Raw genomic sequence first — 25,561 nt, 5'->3', positions numbered from 1 at the left:
AATAGACAGATTAAAGGTTTTGGTGGAGCCAAGGCTCGCAAATTTAGGATAGGTCAAAAATGCCTTGTGCGAGATTATCGCCAAAATAATAAAGTATTATGGACAAAAGCTGTGATTTGTAAGTCTCTGGGAAAAAAGGTTTTCATTGTAAGAGTGGGAGTTTCGAATGTGACGTGGAAGAGACACTTGGATCAAATCAGGGAGCTGTCAGTAAGCTGGGGTGAGGAGCTCAACGGGTCGCAGTCCGCGTCTGAGATCAGTTGGAACGACCCTCAGGAGTTGGAGACCTCGGTTTTACTACGTGGTTTTAAGGGGTATTCTCCTGATTTCAGGTTGGCAGATGTGGAGGGTGCCGGGCCAGGACCATCAGGAGCATCACCAATACCAACACAAAGGAGTCCGTGGGCGAATCGACTTCGGCCCAGACAAAATACCCCAGAAGAGCAGGCTACTTCTCAAGTCAACATTATTGAAGAGTTTTAAATTATGTACATATTATTAATTGTGTGAAATATTTAGTTTATGTGTGTGGTATATTTTATATGTTTTTTCAAGTATATTGTTGACAATGATAAGATTTTAGCAGTAGGGTTACCACATAAAGCGGTAACTAGGGACCCTATATCTCTGTTATTTAGTAGTCGTAGCGCTGCAGTTAAAGAGGGAAGGGTGTAGTATATCATATAGGCGTTCATGCTCACCGGAGATAGCCGAGGGTTGTCGAACGTTTCCGACTCTGCTGGACAGCGGGCGGTCGGGCAACGCGGGAGCGCATTCTCGTAAATTCCTTCCTGGCAGTTAGACTGCATTGTACTTTATAAACAACTGAATTATTAATAAACTTAACTTCGTATAAAAGAACCTATTTATTTAATACAGTAATGAACATTACATGTTATGTGTTTGGAGTGTGGGTAGAAACAAAGAAGAAGCCGCTGTAGAATTTGCATTAGCATGGGTGAACGATTTAGGCGACATTTTTGTGCATGCAGTTTCATAACAATAATGCATTATGGCACATCTCTCTTATTTCTATTATCTATGATCAGGTAGTAGTTGGATTTTAGAATTGGATTAAGTCAACAGCTTAAAAAAATATAATTTATTATTGTTCAAAATGTGTTCTTTTGTAAGGACGGGTTTTTTCGGAGAATTTGAACAATTCTTCAAATTTATTATTTCAGATCTGTCAAACGACTAGCCTATAATGATATAATAACAGAACTTCAATAGGACTTTCATAGAACTTGGAAATTAACTTTGAAATTTGATGAATTGTTCAAATTCTCTGAAACAACCCGTCCTAAGACTTAGGACGGGTTGTTTCAAGCTGATTTTTAAGTTCTGTGAAGGTTCTATTCAAGTTCTGTTATTATTTTAGTTTTTTTAAACAACTGGCCAGTAATGATATAATAACAGAACTTAAATAGAACCTTAACAGAACTTGAAAATCAACTTTAAAATTTGATGAATTGTTAAAATTCTGTGAAACAACCCGTATTTAACTCTTTGCACGCGGCCGTATCAACTGTTGTTACGGCAAAAAGTCTATACTCACACGCGGCTGTATCAACAGTTGATACGGAAACTTTGACGGCCAATATTCCAGCGCTCTTTCGTCATAAATGTATTTCTTGCTCACTTGGACATTCGTAGAACTATCACGATGCTGACATCTACAAGAATTTCTCAAAAATAAAATTGTATTTCATAAAAAAAGATCGATAAACAAGCGCGCCTTTTAGTCCTTTAGTTTACATTTTTGTCAACGGATGGCGTTAGTACTAGTATGTCATTCATAACTTTTCATAACTAAAAATGATAAGTGATAATGGTGTCCCACTTGTGTCTATCAACGCAGTGGCCTAAGTACACACACGCCGAGTGAATGGCGGGACCACATTCAAAAGATAAGGTACGTCTTTGTATGAAATTTTATGTTTTTGTTTTTATAAACATCTAAGAGTGTTGACACACGAGGATTTGTTATCATATTGTGGAGAATAATCTGTTCTGTCTATATAGTCCAATAAATCATGCCAGAATGCTATAATTTGACATTTAATTGCGTGCATAGGTATTTGAAAATATGTACCGCTTACGGGTATAGATAAAACAGAGCAAATTAACGCGTTCAAAAGGGTTATTTGTACCTGCTTCAGAAATTAGAAGGTTTTATATCAAGTTTCATTAAAATGGCAATATTAGGTCACGGTAATAATTAATTCAATAAAACTTTTACGAAAACCAAAATTACATTATTTAGTCTTTGGTCACCCATAATATGCAATGTATTAAACATGGTGTCAGTGAAAATAGTGGTATAAGCAAAAAACTAATGAATTTACATTACATATAATCCCAAAAAATTCAATCGGAGCATTTTGGTTTTTTTTTTTCAAACTTTTGGATTCTATGCTTTGATGAATTTTAAAAGATAGTAAACATCTGGATAGTAGTCAACCCACGACGACTGGTTTTTTTCAAATTTGACTTAAAAAATTCCAACTTCAGACTTAATTTACTCACAACGAAGGTTTAAATAAAACAAATTTATACCACAAAATCGAGTCCAATGTGATTTAGATTCCACCAGTTTTCCACATGTACCACTAGTTTCCGAACACCGTGTATATATGTGTATAAAACATAAATTATGAACGTTTTATACAAATATATAATACCGTGAATATAACCGCTGACCAAACACCAAATGTAATTTTGGTTTGTGTGAAGGATTTAGCGGAGAGAGGATTATTTGGTGCGATCAAATCGGGAGGTGGAAGATTTTTCCCGGAGATCTGAAAAAAAAAATATTATTATTAACATAGTTCATACAGTTCGTAGGGGTTGCAAAATCAAAAATCTGACAAATTTATTGATTGAACAAAAATGTTTTTTAATTCATTAAAAGATAATATTATGATCAATTTAAATCATTGTAAATGGTAGGTAGATCATTTTAAAGAGACCTTGCTCGTTGAGGGCTTTAGGTAAACAACATTATCTAAAAAAAAAACATACAAGTAATTCTAGGTCTTAAAGTAAATAAAGTTATTTATAAAAAAAACATACCAATAATTCTAGGGTAAAGGTATTCAATCAGTCAAACAACGTTATCTACAAAAAATACATTATCACTACTTATTGGCATGTCTTTTTGTGGATAAAGTTGTTTGACTTTAACCCCTCAATCATTTTGCAATATACTTCTCATTCGAGAATTGTCAGAATGCAGATTGTAAGATTTAGTTTAACAAATCGTCATATGAAATTAAAAATATTTAAATTTTTAATGCAAACAATTAAGTTTTTAAAATTGCTTACCGATGCTTTTTAAATTTTAATTACAGTAGAACCCCGTTAATTCGAACCCCGATAATTCGAAAAAACGCGTGATTCGAAATTTTCGCCAAAAATAATTTTTTAATTCGAAATTCGTTAATTCGTAATTCGAAATTTATTTTTGTCCGCGCACGAAAACTTATTCGTGTAATTCGAAAATATTTGATTTTTGCGAAAATAAATCATAATATTTTGTAAATCTGAATCTAAAAGTCAGCCGTGGCGGTAAAACGCCGAAAAATGTTTTGTAAATCTGAATCGATTTACACTGGAATGTTGTATTTTTTCAAATTTATTTCGAATATCCGAGTTTGAAGGGCCGAGAAAATACGTTTTACGCGGATATATGTCGTAGTTTTACGAGTTTACACCAAATATCTGTATTTAAAGGGTCGGCCGCGACTGAAATCGGCCGCGCATTTTCGATTTACACGGAAATATATCGTATTTTTGCGAATATCTGCATTTAAAGAGCCGGCCGCGACGGAATACGGCCGCGAATTCTCGCGTTTAATATATAGTATTTTTACGAATTTAAATTCAGATATTTGAAATAAAGGGCCGGCTGGGACGGAAAATTACCGCGAAATCTCGATTTACGCGGAAATATATCGTATTTTTACGAATATCTCAATTTAAAGGGTAGGCCGCGACCGAAATCGGCAGCGAAATCTCGATATACGCGTAAATATATACCATTTTACGAATTTATTGCGAATATCTGAATTTAAAGGGACCGCCGCTACGGTAATCGGCCGCGAAAATAAAGAAATAATTGGTATTAATACGAATTTACAACTAAAATACCACCCGGATTTGAAGAGGCGGCCGAGAAAATCGATTTTCGGCGTATTTTTTTATTTTTTTTTTTTCATAAAATTTCGAATTACGTTGGAATTCGTTAATTCGAAATTTGATTTTTGATGTCCCGTGGATTTCGAATTAACGAGGTTCTACTACTTTGACAAATATGACAAATATTTTTCAAATGCTAAACGTTGTTTCATAGAAACGATTCAAATTTTTCGGGAGAGTGTATGGTAAATTTTTTAATTCAAACTGAAAGAGCTGCATTCTCTCTTTCTAATACTGTTTAAATAATATTTCTCACAGTAATACAAAATGAGATAGCGTAACTTTTATGAGACTGTGTCAGGCTGGGAGTTACATCTTCCAAAAAGACTCCACGGATATGTGTTGTCTGTGAAGAGTATCTACCAAAAAGACTCCACGGATATGTGCAACCGAAACCGATCGATCTATATATGTAACTCAAATAAAGTGGTTTAAAACAAAGTTTTTCATTTATATAATGTCAAGCCACAAAGTGTTTGCTTTCTTCGATAAAAAAAGAGTTAATTTTTAATGAATGAAATAACATATAATTACCTTTAAAATATTTCTTTTCCACTTCTTCAGTTCCTTTTTAGTATCGATTATACTGTTGTAATTGTCGGAAGCAGCTCGTAATAATTTGGCATTTTGGTGGGGATTCGGGATTTCCGAGGTGATTTTATCATTGTTGAAGTAAATACTAGACTCAATCACAGTTAAAATCCTGAACCAGGCTCCCAGATCAGTGAGACTTGTTTCAGCCCTGAAAAGAACAATAATTCTTTAATTAATATGTTACTAATTTTTTTTAAATAATAGAAAAGAGCAATAGTAACCTACATGCACAGATAATATAAAAAAATAAAATAAAATCTTAATATATAAAAATTGAGTATGCTTATGTTTACGCTTGTAAAACTCGAAAATTAGTTTGTTCTTATTAGTGCCAGTAATGTTTAGAGAGTGGTTTGAATGCTAGAAGAAGTCGGGGTCACCCGAGGAATACTTAACGCAATACCTCTGCACCGGAATGAGATACGGAGTGGAATTAAAGTCAATGTAATGTAGTTTTTTAACATTAACATTGTGGTATACAGTAGTGAATGATGGAAGAAGTCGGATACGCCCGAGAAAGACATTAGCAATAGTTTATGAATATAATATTAGTGTGTAGTGACACTACCTGGCTTCACCCACATTTCAACTTTATTTTTACTTGTTAAAAAAAAAATGGAACCATAGTGCGCTTTTAAAATTCATAAGGTAACAGTGGCAACAGTACAAAACGTACATTCTTTATCACAATAACGCTGCAATTCTTTCTTACTCTTCATGTGCCAGCACTAAATTTTCACAGTGGGCCAGCTGATCCTACTTTTGTAATAAATTACTTGTTTTTGGCCAAATCATGTTTTTTTAAATTGTTGTCTTATCAGATAATATGTTTATATATTAATAAATAAAATGGCACATACCTATTAGTACATAATACCGACAAGTTTCACGATGGAGATATATTGGGAGTTGAAAATATCTGCATTGACTTTCCAGGAAATTAAAAGCTTTGCAAATTTCTTACAAAGATATGCATTAACAGATCTATTTTTCCCTTGTGCCCTTTTCTTAATCCTCCTCACAAAATAGGCCTGGGTGGTGGTATAGTTCCTCGTATTGTAAACAGATTTAATTCACGATTTTAACAAGCGATTCCTAAGCATATCACTGTCTCATCTGTTACCGTGCTGCTGGAATGAGACGGAATGGCAACAAGTGATGGAAAACCTGGGTAATTGAACTGATTAAGTACTTACATGAACTTTAGACGTTTATTGGCTGCGATGCCCAAGACTGTTTCCATGTTCCATTTGTGCAGGTGAAATTTGCGCAGTCCCTTGAAGACTTTCTTGCGTTCGTAGGGCATTGTGACACCGAGCTTTAACAGGGTTTGCTCATCAATACAGAGCAGTTTGGCCAAACTCACCCCCTTTTCCATAAACAGGGGAATCAGTCGTTCGCAGTTCATTCCAAATAGTATTAGGGGGACATCAAAGTAGAACGCTGGCCTGAAAAACATCAATAAATATAAAATAATATATTCATTGACACAGCGGTACGAGCACCTCTCTGGTGGGATGGTTTCGGGATCAAATCCTGTGCAATAACATATTAACGCTAAGATATACATAGATGGCAATGCCAATGATGAGATTCATTCATCATCACGGTGGAGTCCTCAACATTTATTTATTTATTATATTTATTATATAAGTACATTTTTGTTTATTTGTTACAATATGATCAAATATTTCAAGACCCCTCTTCCATAGAAGCATTAGCTTGTGGCTGGAAGAGGAGTGTGCATTGTTTTATTACAATAAGTAAGTAATTAAAAATAAAATGATTTTAAACTTATTTGAAGTGAGTTATTCTTAAGATTAATTCAATTGGAAACATTTTTATTTTTTGTAAGTTTGTCTTTAAAATATTTTTTCACAGTGTTTATTATTTGGATGTTATCATTAATGTTTCTAATTTCTTCAGGTAGTCGATTGAAAAAAATTTTTGCTCGGTAAGTGTAATAATTTTGTGTAAAGGAAGTGTTTAATTTTGGGCATGGAAAAATATATTTAAGTCGAGTACGGTTTTCAGTTAGAAATTGATACTTGTCTTTTTCTTTTATGATTTGAATTAATGCATTTTTAGTATAAAGATCTTTAAATGAAGGCACTTGAAATTCTTCGAATAATCGATCCGTTGGGTAATCGGAAGGTTTTCGTAATATTATTTTAATTATTAACCTTTGTATCACTTCTATTGGAGTAAGGTTAGTTTTGTATGTGGATCCCCAACTAATGATACCATATTGTAGAGTTGATTGGACCAAGGCATAATATATTAAATATAGGTTTTTTAAAGTGAAAAAATTTTTGATTCTTTAAAATACATATATCAGTTTTCTGATTTTTTTTACAATTTGACATATTTGTTCCTTCCAATTCAAATTTTTATCGATAATTACTCCTAGATATTTGATTGTGTTTGTGTTTTTTAGTATTGTGCAGTTTTGGAGACAGATATTTTTATTATGTATTTTGGAATTGTCATGAATGATAATGTTAAAATTTTTAGGGATGTCTTTTGTGTGTATTGCAAATGGAATTACATATCGTCCCTTAGCTAACAACACCGCATAAGTCATTTTTACCAACTTTACAGGAGACGAAAAAAACTGTTTATTTTAAAAACTCGGTGGATTTTTTCTGTTATTACTTAATAAATACCCTAGTTAGAGGTTAAGAAATAATTATTTATACTTACTTTGACAATTTACTTTATTTTAACTTTTATTTTATGACTTGAGCTGTGTTGACTGATATTTTATTAGATTTAGGCGGTGTTGCTCGCGGAAATGTTAGGGAATAAGGTATTAAAGATGATTTACAAAGAAAAGTTTTTATCAAGAAATATTTCAAAAATAATTAACAATCGTTATAAATAGGTATTTATAACCTAAATCTTAAGAATAACATTGTTGAGATCAATTGCTTAAAGTTATTTGGTGACACACGAACCTTTAGAGCGTACCTAAGTGCAATTATTATTATTATTTTTTTTATTTTACCATGAAAATATTTAAAACATAGTCTTTAATAAACTCCAACTAAACAAGATATAATAGTAATAAAATTATAAAAATAAAAAAATATACTCGAAATCTCTAATCTAATAGTTAGTTGCAGTCTTTAGCGATTGCTGTGCGGAAGGTCATCATAAAAAGAGTGGCAACTAGATGGTAATACACTTTTTAGGTCTTACAAATCTTTATACTTCCGATTTGTAATTGGTATTCTAGCTGCATACAATTTCTGCAGGTGATTTATTTGTTTAATGCTGTTAATTGGCGTGGGACGATGTGGTAACGGCTGAAGCTCGTCATCGAAACCAATTTTTTACCAAATTGTGCTATTTGGTCTGTATTCTAGCATACGTACATCTGTGACGACTGGGTCACCTGCTTTTTTACAAGGCCGTATATATTTATAAATTAATTCTTTCGAAAAGTCGGTAAAAAAGGTATAGTCCAAATAACGAGCTTTGTAAGTCATAGGATCACTCCTAGCGGTTTTAGTAATAGCCATGTATTGTTGTGGAAGGTAAATTTCTTTACCTTTTAATTTACACTCTATTGCACTGTGTACGGAATCACATTCCATGTGGGTATGGCCTTTTACCAGGTACTTTTGAGTAATTACAATTTTTTTTTTCAATCGCTAAACGTAATAAAGCATTGCTTAAGGATAGAGATAGAGATTTTGATCATTATTATTACATTATCATAGAGATTTTGAGCACAACAGCCATCGGAATATAAAATCACAGGCAATAATTTCTGGCTCAAAACTTTCTCTAGATAGTCTACTAAGCATGAAGCAAAAACAAAGGCTTCAAGTGTGCTATTTGACTCATCGAACCAATAACACATTACTTCTTTAGTTGCTAAATTCTATAATATAAAATTATGGATGCATAATTTAGTTTTATAATAAATTGCATTAGCTTGAAGATACGGAGCCAATTTTACCGATTCAACATCCTGTGTGAATACATGACAAGCTTCGGACTGTGCAATATCTTTGTCAGTATCTTTCTCTCTCCTGGCTCGATCTTTCTTCAAAACATGTTGTGCGTATTCTTCATCCGTAATGTTTCCAGTTTTATGACTGCAACAATCGTTACATTGATCTTTCTTCGGGTAGAATAGGCTCAGATTGAGTTTCAAAAATAATTTGTCGAATAATTTACGACCAAGGCATTCTCTACCCTCTAACTCACAATTCTCTTGATATGTGTGGTAGAGCTGTGTCATGTTTGAGAAAATTGGTTCTAAGTATTCTCGTGATGTTTTAGCACGACAGTAATGCGACGGCATATTTGGAAGACCTGCTAAAAACTTTTCAACATATTTGTGGTCTTCAATTTTCTCTGGATTTCTGCGGTTACTGGTTGAAGTAGACAAATCTGGAGGCATGGCACAGTCTGTTTTTGTCAGCCAATATCTTATAAACGAATCTTTAATGCCAAGAGTGGCCAAGAACATTTTTTTAAAGACTTGGTGACGTAAATTATCAATCTTGAAAACGTAAGTTCGACTATCAGTTCTTTTGGATGATTTCTGGATTTTTGTAATTTTCTTTGGTACTTTATTAACATGAGAAGTTATAAATGATCTTTGCTGCTCCCAGTTCATGTTCTTCCAGAAATTTTCAAATAAATATTGCCGCTTTTGTTCGTTATGTTGTCACATGATCTGAGTTTAGATTTCTTGCAAAACACCATCATCACCTGAACTCCATGAATCAATTTCTTCTCCATCCATAGTGTATTTCAATTATTGAGCTTCCTCAAAGAAATAAAATACATTTTGAAACACCGCCCAAGTTAAAAAAGCTGGTTAGTAAACACCGCTTAAGTAAATGAAGATATTCAATAATGATTTCTTTCTATATGAATATTATGTGATAATCAATAAACATTACTGTATTATATAGCTTACCTCTTAATCTTCTATTAAAACATCTTGCAAAGACCTTTCAGCGATAAAACTCACATAAAAATATAATAATCACGGAGCGCGAAGTTCTCTTACGAGAAATGTATGACAGACTAACGACTTGTGCGGTGTTGAGAGGCTAACCGACTTGCGCGCTGTTACTACTTTTTTAATTAAGGCTTCTAATTGACTGAAATCTATATCATGTGACCAATGGTTAGACGCGCAATGAGCAGCTCTATCTATCGGCATTAAAATGTGTAAACCGCCAATTTTCGACTTGAGCGGTGTTGTAAGCTATGGAACGATATGTTTTACATTACATTTTAAATTACATTCTTAATGTTCTTTACTGGCTGCGGTTCCGTCCTACTCCAATCCTCTACAAAGCCGACTATCAACTTCCACACATTTTATCCACCAAGATGCTGAGATTAATTATGACATACTATTATTCCGTACTTCTACCATTCGCTATCGTGTCATATAATATATTCCTTTGCACTCCATTCTTCATTCAATTGCTCTACATCCATAATCATCTAAGCATCTCTTTATTAATTTAAGGTAACCATTTATTAGATAACCAACACCCCTGCTATAGGTCACCCCAAGTGGTTCGCTAGGTTTGGTGACTTAGCAGGAGTGCCCAGGTTCATGGGGTGAGGTTTGTCTAGGTCTTGGCGATGGATGCGTTTGCACACCTACTGCATGAAAACATTATGCTCAAAGTATGTCAGCTTAAAAATTAAAAACGGACATATAGATGAGATCTGGGTTTCAAATTTTAAATGCCAATCGCTCTATGGATAATGAAGCAGTAATTTAGTAGTGTTGGAAATAATATGTGGGTCAAGTTTTTCCCTGATAATTACAAATTAAGGTTTTTTGGCGATCGGCGTCATAGTGAGTTTTGAAAATGGCGAGTGGTTCTGATATAGTTAACCTTGCTCGAAAACTGCATGATGGATGTTTTGAGGACTACCATCACTATCACTAACAAATTTAATTTTCCATTATACTTATATTATTTACGTAAATAAAAGTTATGCTAATGAGATTGACCAATGTCCAACTTTTTTGTATCTAATTAAAAAAAAATTTAAGAAAAAAAACTTTTTTTTTGTAAAGTTATTTTTATATCCACATTACTCACATTATTGTAATTTTTTTTAACCACTCAGAACATTAGAACGTCAAAAGACGTAAATATGATAATAGCGGTCAAGACATTAGAACGTCTTTTCACGTAAACGCGCGAGATTTTGCAAAAATCGATTTATTTCCATCACTAGTATACGGATTGCTATGATTTAAAAAACAGAGTATCGATAATGAATAACGCTACGCGTCTGTATTCAAGAATATCTATGGAATGTAGAGGTGCATTATCTAAGTCGATTGGATCTGTCATCTTGTTCGTTCATAATTTATTGCGTTTCTAAATAATTTATTAAAAATATTTTAGTTTGGACGGTTAATATTTTGAGGTGACTAATAGTTTTTAATTATATTTCTTCAATATATAAAGTGTTATTTCTTTATGATACTCAGAAAAAAGTACATTTTTCACAGCTTTGAAAAAATGTTTAGCGATTTTTAGATATTTTTGACGTTTTCAGAAAATGTATATTTAGAAACGCAAATATTTACGTATAACAATACAATACGATAGTGAATTTCATAATCTTTCCAAAACATTTTTTAGAATGAGGCTACGTTTCCCAAAACGTGAGTTATGAAGCTTTTAACAAAACTCGTAAATATCACAAAAATTTTCACGTTTTGACAGTTCGCAAAGGAACACAAAGTAAATAATAGTCTTTGTCCGAGAGGTTAAACTATATTTAAAATATTTTATTACATAACTTAATCTAATACATAAGTAAATTAAAAATAATTATTACGATTTATAAGTTATATAAGATTTAGTAAACCACTGCAGATTTGAAAAAAATTGGTACAAAATTAATTCGGAGGTAAGGGCCATTTTTTTAGCTAAACAATTCGGATGCCAATAGGTTAACGTAATGTCATCCAATTTCAGAGAATTGCGTACATGTCCGCATGTGTAAGCGTGATTGTCTCCAAAAGGTGAATGCATTGTAATTGACAACGAGTCTATCTGCCGAGTTACAGCTGAATCGGATGTCGTGAAGTTGGCTGATTTCCACTTCAAAGATTTGCAATCATTCATTTACAAAAATAAATTCTAAATTCAAATAGGATAGATTAAAAACAGAATTTTATAAAAATCATGTTTTTTTCTAAAACAACATCAATAATGTGGTAATTTAAAATCTTAGCACTCTACCACCACATTCAACAGTCATGAGTAACCACTGGCCTCACGAATGTTTTTTCGTCAAAATATTCAATAAATACTAAAAAGTTAAATAATAGTAAAAGATGCTAACTTGTCATTACTGAGAATTCCAGGGAATAAGTCGGGCCACTTCTCAGTGGCATTGAGAATGTTTGGTTCTTCCGGCTCGTCTTCATCGAGGGCCATGTACTTGCCGATTATGTCCGCAACCTTGGGGCTGTGCTTGCCGAGCATGCAAAGCTTCACGTTGCTGCAGATGTTGGGGTCCTTCAGGGCGCCCTTCTCCGCCAGCACTTGCACAACATCGGGGTGGTCGCCGGTCACGGCATAAAAAATTGCCTGGAAATATAAAATAGAAGGGTGATCAGTAGATTTCAGATTTTTTTAAATGTAAATACCGCACTAGAATACCATCTACATGTAGCCAGTAGGACTATGGCATTCCCAAAAGGGGGGTGTATGTTGTTGGGCTGAAAGTGTCGGGGAAGGGAAGATGATGTTTGATTGGTGAGATGTTTAGATTAGTAAGAAGTGAGATAAATTTACTAATGAAAGTGCTTCAAAGTTTGTTCCTGTGAAATATCAGGTTTCTACTCTTTCACAACTAAATTAATTTATGTAAAAAACTTGGGGTAACTTTTGGCAGTGACATTGGTCAGATATGAACCTAGGACGGGGGTCGGAAGACGGCAACTCTTTGCCTAGGCGTTTGCGGCTCTTTAGACATCAACTCCGATTTCACCTCCACTCAACCAGCCTTATGAGATGGAGCCGCCAAACGAACTTTGGCTTGAAAAGCATCAGTGTTGCCAAAGCAGCTCTTTTAAAGCTAGATTTAACTCTAAAACTAGCTCCAAAAAATCCCACCCTGGATTATATGGCTCTTCGATACATTTGTTATCCTGTTTCTTTCACATCTTGGCTCTTATCACTTGAAAGTCTACCAACCCCGGACATGGAATAAGAATTAATTGAACTATTGTGCTGCATTATAATTTGTCAAGGATCGCGCTTGCAGACATTATCTATAAAATATGAATTTGTTGACTAAAATATACAGCTACGTCAAGTGACATTATTTGGAGTGTTGTCGAAGGTGAAACCAACCAAAATATTGCTGGTTAAGTTTCAAATACAGGTAACCCCCTTGATCGCGGAAGATGCGTTCCGGACATTGCTGCGATAAGTGAAATTCTGCAATCAATGGGGGATTTAAAAACAAACATTTTATGATTCCAAAAGATGTTTTCTTTTTTAAATGAACATGAAATAACAAGGTAATTTGAAATTCCTGCCCACAACTGCAAATTTCCCATCATTTTCTATCGCTTAGATTATTTTTAGTTTCTTTTCTAAATTGCAAATTTTCTTAACCGATTTTTCATGTTGTCTGTTTGCCTTTTTTAATCGTACAAAGGGATAAAAAATGGAGCGTGCGCTTGACACCGCAGCTAAGATTACACTGAAGTTGAAGATGAAGGATAGCTGATTGACACAAACGTACAAGGCACCAGTTTACCAGTATTCCATATTTTGTCTCACTCGCGCTTGTGAATTTACGTATATATGTGGATTATGTGACTAAAAGAAAAAGAAAGATAGCTCGCTTGTGCAACCACACATTACGACGATTCCTGGAATGTGTCGAAGCCGGACAAGTGATGTTTAAAATACCGCCTTATAACGAATCCGCACTCACCGGGGTCGCGATGAACGGGGGGTTACCTGTACACTTTTAGCTAAAATTATCTTTGAAGGCTCTTTGTTCATAATTATACAAGTGTATATTCATAAACACAAAACACAAGAAACACTAGATCTCAGGGTCAAAAACATATCCAAAAAACAACTGAAAATACAACATTTGGGCAAAAAAGCTTCCTTTACTAAACTCTACAACAAAATTCCACTCTCATTCAAAACTCACAACAATATTATAACATTTAAATCTCAAATAAAAAGCTGGTTACAAAACATAAACCACTCAACTGTAATACAACATACCATGTAATATATTTATATTTATTAAAAAAAACACTACATATTATATTATAGTTTAATAACTAGACCCCAATGGTAGAGTGATTAAGACGCTGTCCTGGTAAGACAAGAGATCCTGGGTTCGTTCCTGTTTGTTACTGTTACATTTATAATCAATTCATATTATCCATACTACAAAATTTTCATAACATATAAATTCAATGCTCAGCACGGGAGATCTTAGTGAGTATTTCTTACAAAAAAGGAAGATAATAAAACATTCATTATTATTTTTAAAAAAAAAGTTGAATACTAACTGGTACATTAATTAGTATAATGCTTTGAAGAAACAGAAAATAAGAAAAGGATCACATCTAGATGAAGAAATTGAAAGGAGGACAATTTTACCGTTTTCCCTCGTCGATCTTGAGCATCAATATTGGATAACTTCAGCAGCATTTTCACAATGTCCACCTTGCCGCTTTGGCACGCCTTCATCAGGGCGGTCTGCCCGTATTTGTCTCCGATGTTTACTCGAACCTTTTTTGCCAAAATACTGCTCACGCATTGAACACTCGCAATAATTTGAGTGCTAATACTGGCACAGGCGCACATTAATGGAGTCTCCATTTCTGTAAAAATAAATAAAAATGTCTTAATACTCCAAGAATTTATTCACATTTCCATTGCCAAAAGATTGTATATATCATACAGATCTACAAACATATCTGGGTATCTGGCACGGTCGATCGATCAAATCCGATATCAATTCAATATTGACTAAATCCATCATCATCACCCTCTTCCATCCTGGGGCCTTTAGGGAACCAAGGAGGAGTGGAGAGGAGAGATGAGGCCACCTCTGTGAACTCTTCCCTTGTGGGGCCTTCACGGAATCAAAGGGGAATGGAGAGGAGAGATGAGGCTCTCTTCCCTTGTGGGGCCTTCAGGGAACAAAGGGGGATTGGAGCGGAGAGATGAGACCTGGGAACACACATTGTGGAACCAGAAGACATAGCCACATATCCAATGACAACCCTGGTGAACTTTATAAAAGGGACCGGGTGACTGTTAAAGGATTGAGGTAAAATGGGAGATAGCACAATGGGCCTATGGCCTAAGTGCTCTCGGGAACTATATGTACACCGTCTCGGCTCTATAAATAAATAAAAATCCATCATCTATAGCAGACGTTCCCAAAGTGGTCTATATGAACCCCCAGGGGTCGATATCGGCTTGCTGGGGGTCCATGTCAGCGAGAAAAAAATTTGGGGGTCCACGAGATTCAAATGAGGGTACATACGAGTGGACCCCCATTTACATCAAGTCATCAACATTCAGGAGTTCTGTAAATGTACCTAACACAAATAACACAGTTTATGTAATACTAATATGTAATGGACTGAGAAATTACTTATTTGATATTGGTAATTTTATATTTGGTAAAATTGTTTATTGGGGTATATAAATAGAGTTTACGTTCCTTTTCTTGTCAGAATTAATATATTGAAGCTAAACATTGCACATTGGAAGCCGCGAATTTTTCTAGTTCCCCAACATGTTTTTGAAAAACATCCAGGGTAATGACGTTTTGGTCTACGTTCAACATTTAAATGTACTTCACACAGACTTCAAAACTAAGTTTGAGGTAATTTTGACTATGGAAACGTAAAACTGAAGAATCGGATATCATGTGACAAGAAGAACTGATCTGAATAAGAACTAACAAAGAAAAAGGGCAGTTCTTGCTCCAGAAAGGATTTCGTGTTACTTATCCTGCTTCATTTGGCGTAATACCTCACAACGGCACCCCTGTCTGCACAGTGTATAGACAGAGGAACTATACCGCCACCGGTTGTTGAGCAGGCTTATTATCAGATAGGAGGTTATAGGTTTAGGAAAATTTAATATTCGGCAGGCATGGAGTCTATGGAAAAAAAAAATTTGGCAAGTGGTCTACGGGGCAAAAAAGTTTGGGGACCTCTGATCTACATTTATTAGGCGGTATATACAAGCACAAACAGCAAACGATTTCAACAGCTGGTAGACAAAAGCTTTCTTTTTGAATAACGTTGTTCGTTATCCAAAATCCCTGGCTTATTAATAAACGGAGGCAGACGTGGGCCAACAAACTAGGAACTAACAAATATAACAAAAAAGATTGGTACAGTGACCTCTGGTGTTAAAATTACACAGCTTTTCCATCTGCCTTTTCCGAGGTCAACACTGCTTTTGCTTACAACATCATTTCCCCAACAGATATAGTTTTAAAATATTCATTTGACTATCAAAAAATAAGGCAAAACGCTATTCTTCTTAAATACATCTATTTGAACATCACTTTTGTTTTCACAAATGAATGCAAATCTTAAAAGGGGAAATTGACCCACTTCCTGACTTCCGATCGAGCTGAAACTCGGCTGAGAGACTCGATATTGATGACAATGCATTATATCAACTTTTGGTGGCAATCACGCACACACACACGCGGACATATAAGCATTTCTCTGAAATAGGATTATATTACAGCAGTTAATGTACAAAATAAATGTCAGTCCTATCCAATCGCGATTTGGCGAAGTTGTTAGAGCGGTTGGCTCCAGTCCCCGAGGAGAAAGGTTAAATCCTCAGTATAAAAAAACATTAAAAAAAAATCTTGAAATTGGCTACTATTCAGCCCAAGAGATGGCGCAACTCTAAAATTGAAAATAGATGTATTTTTAACTTTTTTGTAGTTTGATTTATTGTTCTACATTAAAAATAAATTGTTTACTGAGAAAAAGTTATTTACATTCAGTAGTTTTACTAGTATGTTATACAACTAAATAGAACATTGAAGAAAAGTTCAAAATAAAATTACTAACCACATTGTTGATCTGCATCAGCACCTTTCTCCAAGAGATACTGCACAATGTGTGAATAAGAGTAGGAAGCAGCAATCATCAGGGCGGACTTAGATCCGGGCAGAACGGTGTTCACACTAAGTCCAGGATCTACAAATAATTAAGTAAAACGAACTTTAAAAATTTGTAGCTTTCGCCAAAATCAATAAATTTAATTATTATGTCATTCCAGCCGTCACATTTCACTGAATTGTTTATTGTTTTATTGTGTTTATCAGACATTTTGTTCATCATGTACATTCATATTACAAGATACACGTTTTAAGAGAATTTGTCTGCACACAAAATAATTTTTTACAGATTAATAGCTTCCATATTTTGGGAATGTTGTGAAGCTGAATGAAGTTGAAGTGGGAAAGAGAAGATTAAGAAGTACTTGACTATTCAGATCTGGTCACCAAACATAGCTGAAACCACTTCAAGCAGCATTTAGATTATGAATGGTGGTCTCTCGGCGGGGCGCCAAAGAAAGTATATCCCACTATAGAATGAGGTGAAAATAATCTTATGTGCATATAAATTTGGGTGTACGAATTTTTTATCAAAATATCGGTGAAAAGAAGCTTCATTATCGCTTGGTTCGCAGCTTATCGCCAGAGTGAAGCAGCTCTGCTTTCACCACAGGTGGTACAAAGGAGGAATACGTTAATTTTATTCCAATCGCAACGTTGCATAATATCGAGCAACGAGGGTACATAACAAGTATCGGTACCATATAGACAAAGCTTAAAGTTAACTTATTTGAGTTAATTTAAGTTAAACCTTTGAGGACGAATCCCGCGCACTGCGTGGCAAGAATATTTAGTCAGAAAGATTGTAACCACGCACACTACGCGGGACAGTGTCCAGACTGTTTCAATACATTTATTGTACACATCTGAGTACAATATACTTAATTTATTTTTCCATCGAATTATTATTAATATTACATAATAAATATAAATTATTTTTAATTTTTTTTTATAAGAAAATTGCAGAAAAACTAGTCTATTATGATATACAGTTGTCCAGGGGTAAAGTGCACTATCGGGAGGTGATTCTACATGATGGTAGAAGTATAAAAGATAAATAACTTTGTTCAAAAAATGTACTATCATGTACTCCCGAAGTTAGTGACTTTATCCCCGGACACCTGGTAGGTGTTTTAAAAAAAATTAATATTGTGGTCGCCCTAAAAGGTGACCAAAACGATATTACAGCAAATGAGTAAGTAAATGTGTATTAATTTAAGGTTTTAGGTTGTGGAAAAATATTACAACCAAACTAAAAAAAAAAAAAAAAGTAGAATATTTATGCAAAGGGTTAAATAAATAGTAATTAGAAAGTACCATTCTCAAATATGTCCTTGATTGTTGTCAAGTCACCATCATATGCTGCAGTTACAAGTCTTTCTTCCTTTGATTTCACTGGTACAACTATCTCCTTGGGAAGATTTCCACTTTTTTTTATTTCATCCTGAAATTCAAACAAGGCAATTAACTTCCACAACTTTCTTATTAGGGTTAAATTTTACCATTTCTCCTCATTCGTATGCAAAGATTATTGAAATAACAATTCGATTTAACTTAATTACTGTACAAAACAACTATGTATTAATGTTGCGGGAGAGGCAAAATAAGGCATTTAAGTTGTAATTTATTAAAATTAATATATTTATACAGGGTGTATCGGCACGTACCCGACAAACTTTAACCAGCTATTCCTTAGCACATTTGGAGTAAAAAATGTTATGAGCACTTTGCTGTCCGGTAACATTTTTTTTCAATTAAAAACAAAAAAAATACAAATTTCCACACTACATCACTGTCATTGGCATTGCTTTTCGTGTTCAACAGCTGTTATAAGCAAGTATGTCGAAAAGCGTCTTCGCTCTTTCGTACACACTAAATAATAATAGTTAAAAATGAGACGAATGGTGCCGTGCCATTTCGTTGTGATTAAAAGCGCGCCAACGTACGTACGTACATTATTCAACGAAACTCGAACAAGATATTGCCAGACGGGTTTTCAAACCTTGACAAAGGATAAAACATTGGTAACATGTGGTGGAAATATGAATAGTAAATTTTTTATTAAAAAAAAAAATGTTACCGGACAGCAAAGTGCCCATAACATTTTTTACTCCAAAATGTGCTAAGGAATAGCTGGTTAAAGTTTGTCGGGTACGTGCCGATACACCCTGTATATATATGTTGGATTTTGATACATTTTATCCGAATGACAGTAGACAATGCTGCCAACGGTCATCATACTAACGTCTGATTGACATTTCATAGTTAATAGACCGATCTCTAATGCACAGATGCAATGTAGGCATGCTGATTCTGTTCTGCAGGTATTTTAATGGAGCCTACTCTAAGGGGCTAGCAGCATTGATCCCCGGTGCACTAGTACATGTGCGTGAATTCCTCTATTCTAATGACGGAATAACAAATTCCGCTTAAAAAGTTTTTTTACCAAATATTACATAAATTTAAATGCACTTTTTTCCTTCTGAAACGCATCTCAGTGTTATTTTTTTAAATTATGCATAATATTAAGAATGAGGTGGATAGTAAAATTTTAAAGTAAATTAAAACCGTACCCTAAAACCGGGATTAGATTTGTTCCGGTGTCATTAAAATTACGAAAAGAAGCCAGACTATGTTGCTGTCCTAGTGTATAGCTAACATAGTGAGAGAATTTTTTTTCTGTGTTAAAAAGCTTATTTCAACCTTATGTGAGCGTCAGTCAGACGGCACACATACATTTAATCCTATACTTCCCTCTCCTTCTGTCCTACCATTCCATCCCTCCAACCACCTTCCTAGGATCTTTTGGTATACAGATCAGTAAGCATTGCGTCGTCGGCGCAGTAACAGTGTTCGTCGTATGCAAATAGACCCACCTGGTAGGCGGGTGGTCAGCAATAACGTAAGTATTGTAAGGTTGTCAGTATTAGTATGATTCTATCGTAGAAACCTACAGGAGTATGTTCAACAATAATATATAATTTCGGCTGAATCTAGAATTATTTAAACCTCGCTGGAAGGGATGACACATCTCGCTACCAGTATCAGGTCTTGAGCCTACGCCCGGCTCGTGATCTCTGGTTGATTCAAAGCCGTGCACTCGCTTTTATAGTCCGCCTGGGACACATCATTCAGTAGGTAGCGGGAGGGCGAGCCACTGATTGGTAAACTGTGAGTTGCATTTCTAGCAGAAGATCTACGATGACCTCCATTTGTAGGTAAGGATACCATATTAGATGAGTGCAAGAAAGTATTCGAACTCGTTACACATTTTTATTTTGGTGTCGACTCAATGATTCTTTTGGTGCAGGTATTGTATATGCCCATAAGTTAGACATCAGTCACATGCTGTTAACCGGTTCAGTGCCAATCTCTAATTGGCGAACCAATCATAATATGTAATTTTAATGGTAACGAAAGCTCCTGCAAAAAAAGTGTTGAGTTCTAGTTCTGGTGAAAGAATAGTAGCTGGTATACTGAATTCAAATATTAATTGTATAATTTTTATCACAACTCAAATGTTGAACTCAACTTACATTTTCGTAATTGATAAAAAAATTATTTTATACGCTGCTGCTAGAACTTGAAGTGTCGCACACATGGCCCTGTTCATGAATTATATATATTAAATAGTTTTAAGTGCAAGTGCAATTCTTAAAATTCAAGTGAAAAGTCATTGTATCATAAATCATAACATTCTGGTCACAAAGGATTTTTTAAAACATCCCGATTCCAACGAAACTTTGCAGTAATTTAAAGGTACAAACATATACCATAATATGTACTAGTAACGTAATATAAATAATACCGGTAAGACTTCCTACATTTTTAATAGCTTGAATACCATTTGCCGGTTTCAATAATTATTTTTCCCGACACATGTATTGCACTAAAATATTTACAACTTGTCAACAACCAAAATAAATAGTTATTATTGTATTAACTTACAAATGAAGTGTACATGTAATCATTATCACTGTCATCGTCAGAGTAGCCTCCAGCGTACATTTTTACTTATTTAAATTGAAAAATATCACAAAAATATTGTTGTGGTTTCAAATTTTCACGCATTGATAAAATAAATACCAATGACATTTCTTTATCTATGATTTCGATACATTTTTAATCTCTATGGCTGTTGCGTACGAGATAACAAACAACACAAAAATACATGATTCCTACTCAATAACCGAGAGTGGTTTATTTATGCAATAACCTAAAAAGCGTTCCTAGATAAAACTATCTTGTTTAATTTATTTTATTTCCACAAGACACAGCAAAAAATTCACTTATACTGCTTATGCCCATAGTAATTATTATCATACTAACGCGATGTTTGTAGTATTCCTTAATAATATATTTATTTCTAAAATAAAAAAAGAAGTCTAATGCTAGTCTTTAAAGAGATTAGGAACGATAAAATTGTTTTATTTAATTATTTATAATAATTAATTTCAGGAGGTATCTAGGGCCAGGGCTTCATAATTCATGTGAAAGATAATAAGAATTTAAGATAAACTTGTCAAATTTAAATGCATTTATTTATATTATATAACAATCTTTACCTCACTTCTGTCAATGAATGGAAATTTAGCTACCTAACTCCTGTATTTAAAAGTGGTGATAAATCCTTTGTTGATATAAATAAACGCATTATATTTATATTTTTATAAAAAATAAGTTTGTTTAATGGCCTTCTACTTCCAGAGTATCAACAGGGTGCTCCATCCCGGCAGCCATGGTTTTGTGGTTGGGTTACCATAGTTTTCAACACAGGCTACCCATTAGTGCGAGCCGCTACAGTATGGCGAAAAAATAATTGTCTAATTTCAATACGTGCTACTAATAAAAAGTTGTCTTAGGTTTTTAAAGTTAAATAATGTTATCATCTTTAGGTTCCCCCACAGACATAGGAATTAATAGACGAGAAGATAATGGCGAGGGGTAAAATCAACTGTTGAAGAACGAAGGGAGTGAAGCTGACTGTGATTCGTCAATAAATCAATCTGACAGTAAATAGGCATCTCGCATTATAATATCACCATTTACTTCTTAAAAGTAAAATCTGTTTTTGAATTAATAGACATTTTTACATGGGAGCGCAAATTACTCACCACGTTATGAACAAATTTGCGAAGTCCAAATTCGGTTCTATTTTCAGAGTCGAATATTTCGTTTAAGTATTTAGTTAAGACACTTTTATAAATGTTCATAATTTACTTCCCAGCAACCAACCAGCTTTGTGTTTCGCGTCCAGACGTTTCTCGATGTGATAGTAACAACTGATTCATATTATACGATGTGAATATGCTTAAAATAAAGTAAAATAATGCTTATATATGGAATGTAATATGACAATTGGGTTTATTCTCTTTTTCACATCTATTTTTACAAGTTTTCATAGTACAAGTCAACATTTTGCCGTGTTATTTCGTAAAATGAACCGATGATGCCTCGACCATAGTTCGCACAAGAATGATGACGTCACGTTTTCAAATTTCACTTGAGGCCATACACGAGCACAGCCGGCTCCAATGGAACCGGTATGGGGAGTGGGGATAATACGCTTTTAATCACTTAGGGCAGGTCTACTAATATTCATATGTCTATGGGTTCCCCCAAGCGATTGAAAATTAGTTAAAAATCGATTTTTGTGAATTATTCCCAAGTAATATGCGAGGAAAGAGTTATAATCATGTATTGTTTCATAGTACTTTCACACAAACGAAGTATTAAATTCTGTAAGTCTAAACTTAAACTTTAGGGTGCACAGTTTACACCCGCGCTGTGCAAGCGGGTTCTCTACAAAGCATCGGACCATCCCATAGTTATAATCTGCATTTAAAGAAAATATTAAAAGTATGATTGACTCACCTATATACCCCTTTCAATATCCCTTCCAGTAGACTCAGAAATAATGATTTCCTTTCCTCAATCAACACTCCACAAATTATGGATACCATTCACCAATGTCCAGAATGGCAAGATTTGTGAACCCGAGTAGGGACCTGGATTTTTTGGTGAAAGCCTTAATGATTTTTGTCAGTCATTACGCAAGTAATATTTGGTATTGATGTGTAAATAAATAAATGTGATCAATGATTCTGTATGAAATAACGTATTGTTTCAATTTTTGGTGGTTGTTAAGGCATCGCTTTGAAAAGTAACTTTTTTTTAATAGAATGACAAACATTTTTGGGTTACGAATAACCTGCCAATATTTGAGAGTCTCCTACTACTACCGCAGTAAGCGGAAAATGTTGCTTGTGTCGTGATGAAGGACTTAGCCAGCCGAGGAATTGAACTCACGACGCCTGGGTGGGACCCACACGCGATTCCAACTCAGCCACTGACCGGTCAATTTATTCTTATAAAGCGGGAGCTTAGGATCACAGGGGTTTTACTACAAAAACTGGTGTTTTGAGTTAGGCTTGGTTTTTTGTAATGTCGTAATCATATTTATAAGTGACATGAAGCTCTATCTCGTACATACAGCCGTTAAAGTTTTACAATTGGGCATATGAGTATGTATTCCAATTTTTATTTCCATTTATCTCAAAACAGTCTTTTTGTAGTTAGGCCCCTGTGATCCAAAACCCCCAAGTAGCTGTGTGTTTGTACAATAAAATTTTTCCCATAATTTATAATTTTTTTTATTTTCAATTGTTCAGTCAGTGGTGTTGACACACCATGTGAAGGTGTGTGGGCAAGAGGGACTCAGGAAGATTTATTTGAAAGTTTTTTGGGACCTCGACTTACACCACTCATTATTTAAATCACATTGATAAAAGAGATGGTGCAAATAATTTATTTGTATTTTCCAGAAATGTAAACTACGAGTAGGTACTATTCTCTTTTTTCCTAGGCAATACTGTGGCCAATGGGGGGGGATTGAACCCAGTAAACCCCGTCCCCCCTTATATACACCCTTGTGTCCAGTCATTACAACAGACTCCAAGAAATATGCTTCTCGAAATTCAGTCTTCTTCGTATACTCATATCCTCCATGTTCTCAGCTATCAGGGTTGTCTCAAAGCCAGGGTTGATCGATATTAGGGATATCTTGATGGCGGAGGTTGCAGATAAAAACACCTGCATGCGCAAGCAAATTTCACTTGATTTATTTGTGTTATTTTACAATTTATCAATTAAAAATAATATGTAGTATATTTGCAGCACATTCCGGAGTGGAAGATACACTTAGTATCGCCTTGGTGTAAGACAACCATTCAGAATTGAAACGTTGCATGAAATTGGCTTTTGGTGACCAGATCTGAATATCCAGATAATTCTCCACCTACCTCTTCTCCATCTCCTTCCCTCCCCACTAATTTCAGCCTCACAACAACCAATCTGACCACACTGGGTACTTAGTCATGGGATAATAGACCGACTGGATTGGCAGTGGTGCTCTCGAGTGATTTGAACAATTTACCAACAATTGTCTCGTTAGAATGAGGGGTTTGTAAAATAGAATAAAATAATACAAAAAATAGTTCCGATAAATTTATTAACTTTAACTCGTGTCCCCAGTTGTACATTTTGTGAAAAATCTATTGGAAGAGTATGTTTTATATTATTCAGATACAAAAATCTTGTTTCCACACTTTCAGTCTTCTATTGGTAAATAAATCTTGAATAGTTAGTTTGTTTTGAGTCTTATTGCTTTCTTGAGATGAGGCGTCGGTTAGAATGGGACCTCAACCTCTGGAACTAGACCACTAGCAATGGAGAAATCACATATTTTAACAAGCTCAGCTACATGAAAAAGCATGCTTTTGAATAGTTTTATCGACAGTATAAAATTAATGATTTAATAAAATAACACACAATTTAAAATGGGTCGGTTGCACTTTCCTTCAAATTCATGAAGTAATTCATCGATGTCATTATCTAAGTCGGAGCTTTGCGCCATCTTGGAAACCATGTCACTGATCAAGAACGCTCCGATGGTGGCTTCCTCGTGGTTATCCTGTATGTCCATGTTGATGACGTGCACCGGTTGACTGTGCGTTGAAGGTTGTGACGATATCCATTCCACCACTTGATCGTAAACTCTCTCTTCACAGGAAATAATAACATCGAACCTTTCCGGGGACGCCTGAAACCTTTCTGGATGTGGTTTTATTCTTCTATTTCTGTCAAGCATGTGGAGAAGCCCGTTCTGCGTGTAAAATGACTTGTCCTTTTCCATCAGATCATTGTATATATCGTCGTACGGCACTCCAAATTCGTAACAATTCGGTCGATCAGCGGAAACGCCGGGTAACTTAACTTTGTCCCCAGTGCCGAAAGATTTTACCCTGAAACCTTTCTTTGCGAGAAATCCGTGTGCTTCCATGCTGCGATTCATATTGGAAGAGCAAATAACAGCCACATAAATATCGGAGTCATTCATTTTTAAAATCTGTGCTGCTTACGAAATAATAAAGAAAGTGACTTTCGAACTCAAAGAACAAAAACAAAGGTTAGGTTCACTAACTGTCAAGCTGATAGGACAACAATTCCCGGCATAATCATGTCGTTGTGATAAGTTGAGTATGTTGACGTTTCTAATATTTTCAACATGGTCTAGTAATCAAGCGAGAATTTTATTGGTTCGGAATAAACC

At 34.7% G+C, this 25,561-nt stretch overlaps 2 protein-coding genes across 2 annotated transcripts; both read right to left on the bottom strand.

Moving 5' to 3' along the window:
- Window positions 1-900: 900 nt before the first annotated feature.
- LOC149423794 (ankyrin repeat, SAM and basic leucine zipper domain-containing protein 1-like) lies at window positions 901-21,034 on the bottom strand. The gene is made up of 8 exons (XM_089632120.1): window positions 20,899-21,034; window positions 18,268-18,394; window positions 16,901-17,029; window positions 14,445-14,668; window positions 12,148-12,395; window positions 5,991-6,242; window positions 4,735-4,942; window positions 901-2,801 (listed from the first exon to the last, which is right to left on the bottom strand). Exons 1-8 carry the CDS (start codon window positions 20,956-20,958, stop codon window positions 2,655-2,657), a joined length of 1,395 nt encoding a protein of 464 aa, XP_089488246.1. The 5' UTR covers window positions 20,959-21,034; the 3' UTR covers window positions 901-2,654.
- A 3,394-nt stretch (window positions 21,035-24,428) lies between these two features.
- Ssu72 (Ssu72 CTD phosphatase) lies at window positions 24,429-25,355 on the bottom strand. Its single transcript, XM_089632119.1, has one exon. It carries the CDS (start codon window positions 25,346-25,348, stop codon window positions 24,764-24,766), a length of 585 nt encoding a protein of 194 aa, XP_089488245.1. The 5' UTR covers window positions 25,349-25,355; the 3' UTR covers window positions 24,429-24,763.
- Between the last annotated feature and the right edge of the window lie 206 nt (window positions 25,356-25,561).

Source organism: Hesperophylax consimilis, chromosome 5 (genome assembly GCF_061612785.1).
Source record: "Hesperophylax consimilis isolate HC1 chromosome 5, BYU_Hcon_1.0, whole genome shotgun sequence".
NCBI classification, from domain to species: Eukaryota; Metazoa; Arthropoda; class Insecta; order Trichoptera; family Limnephilidae; genus Hesperophylax; species Hesperophylax consimilis.
This window is presented reverse-complemented; position numbering and strand designations above follow the sequence as displayed.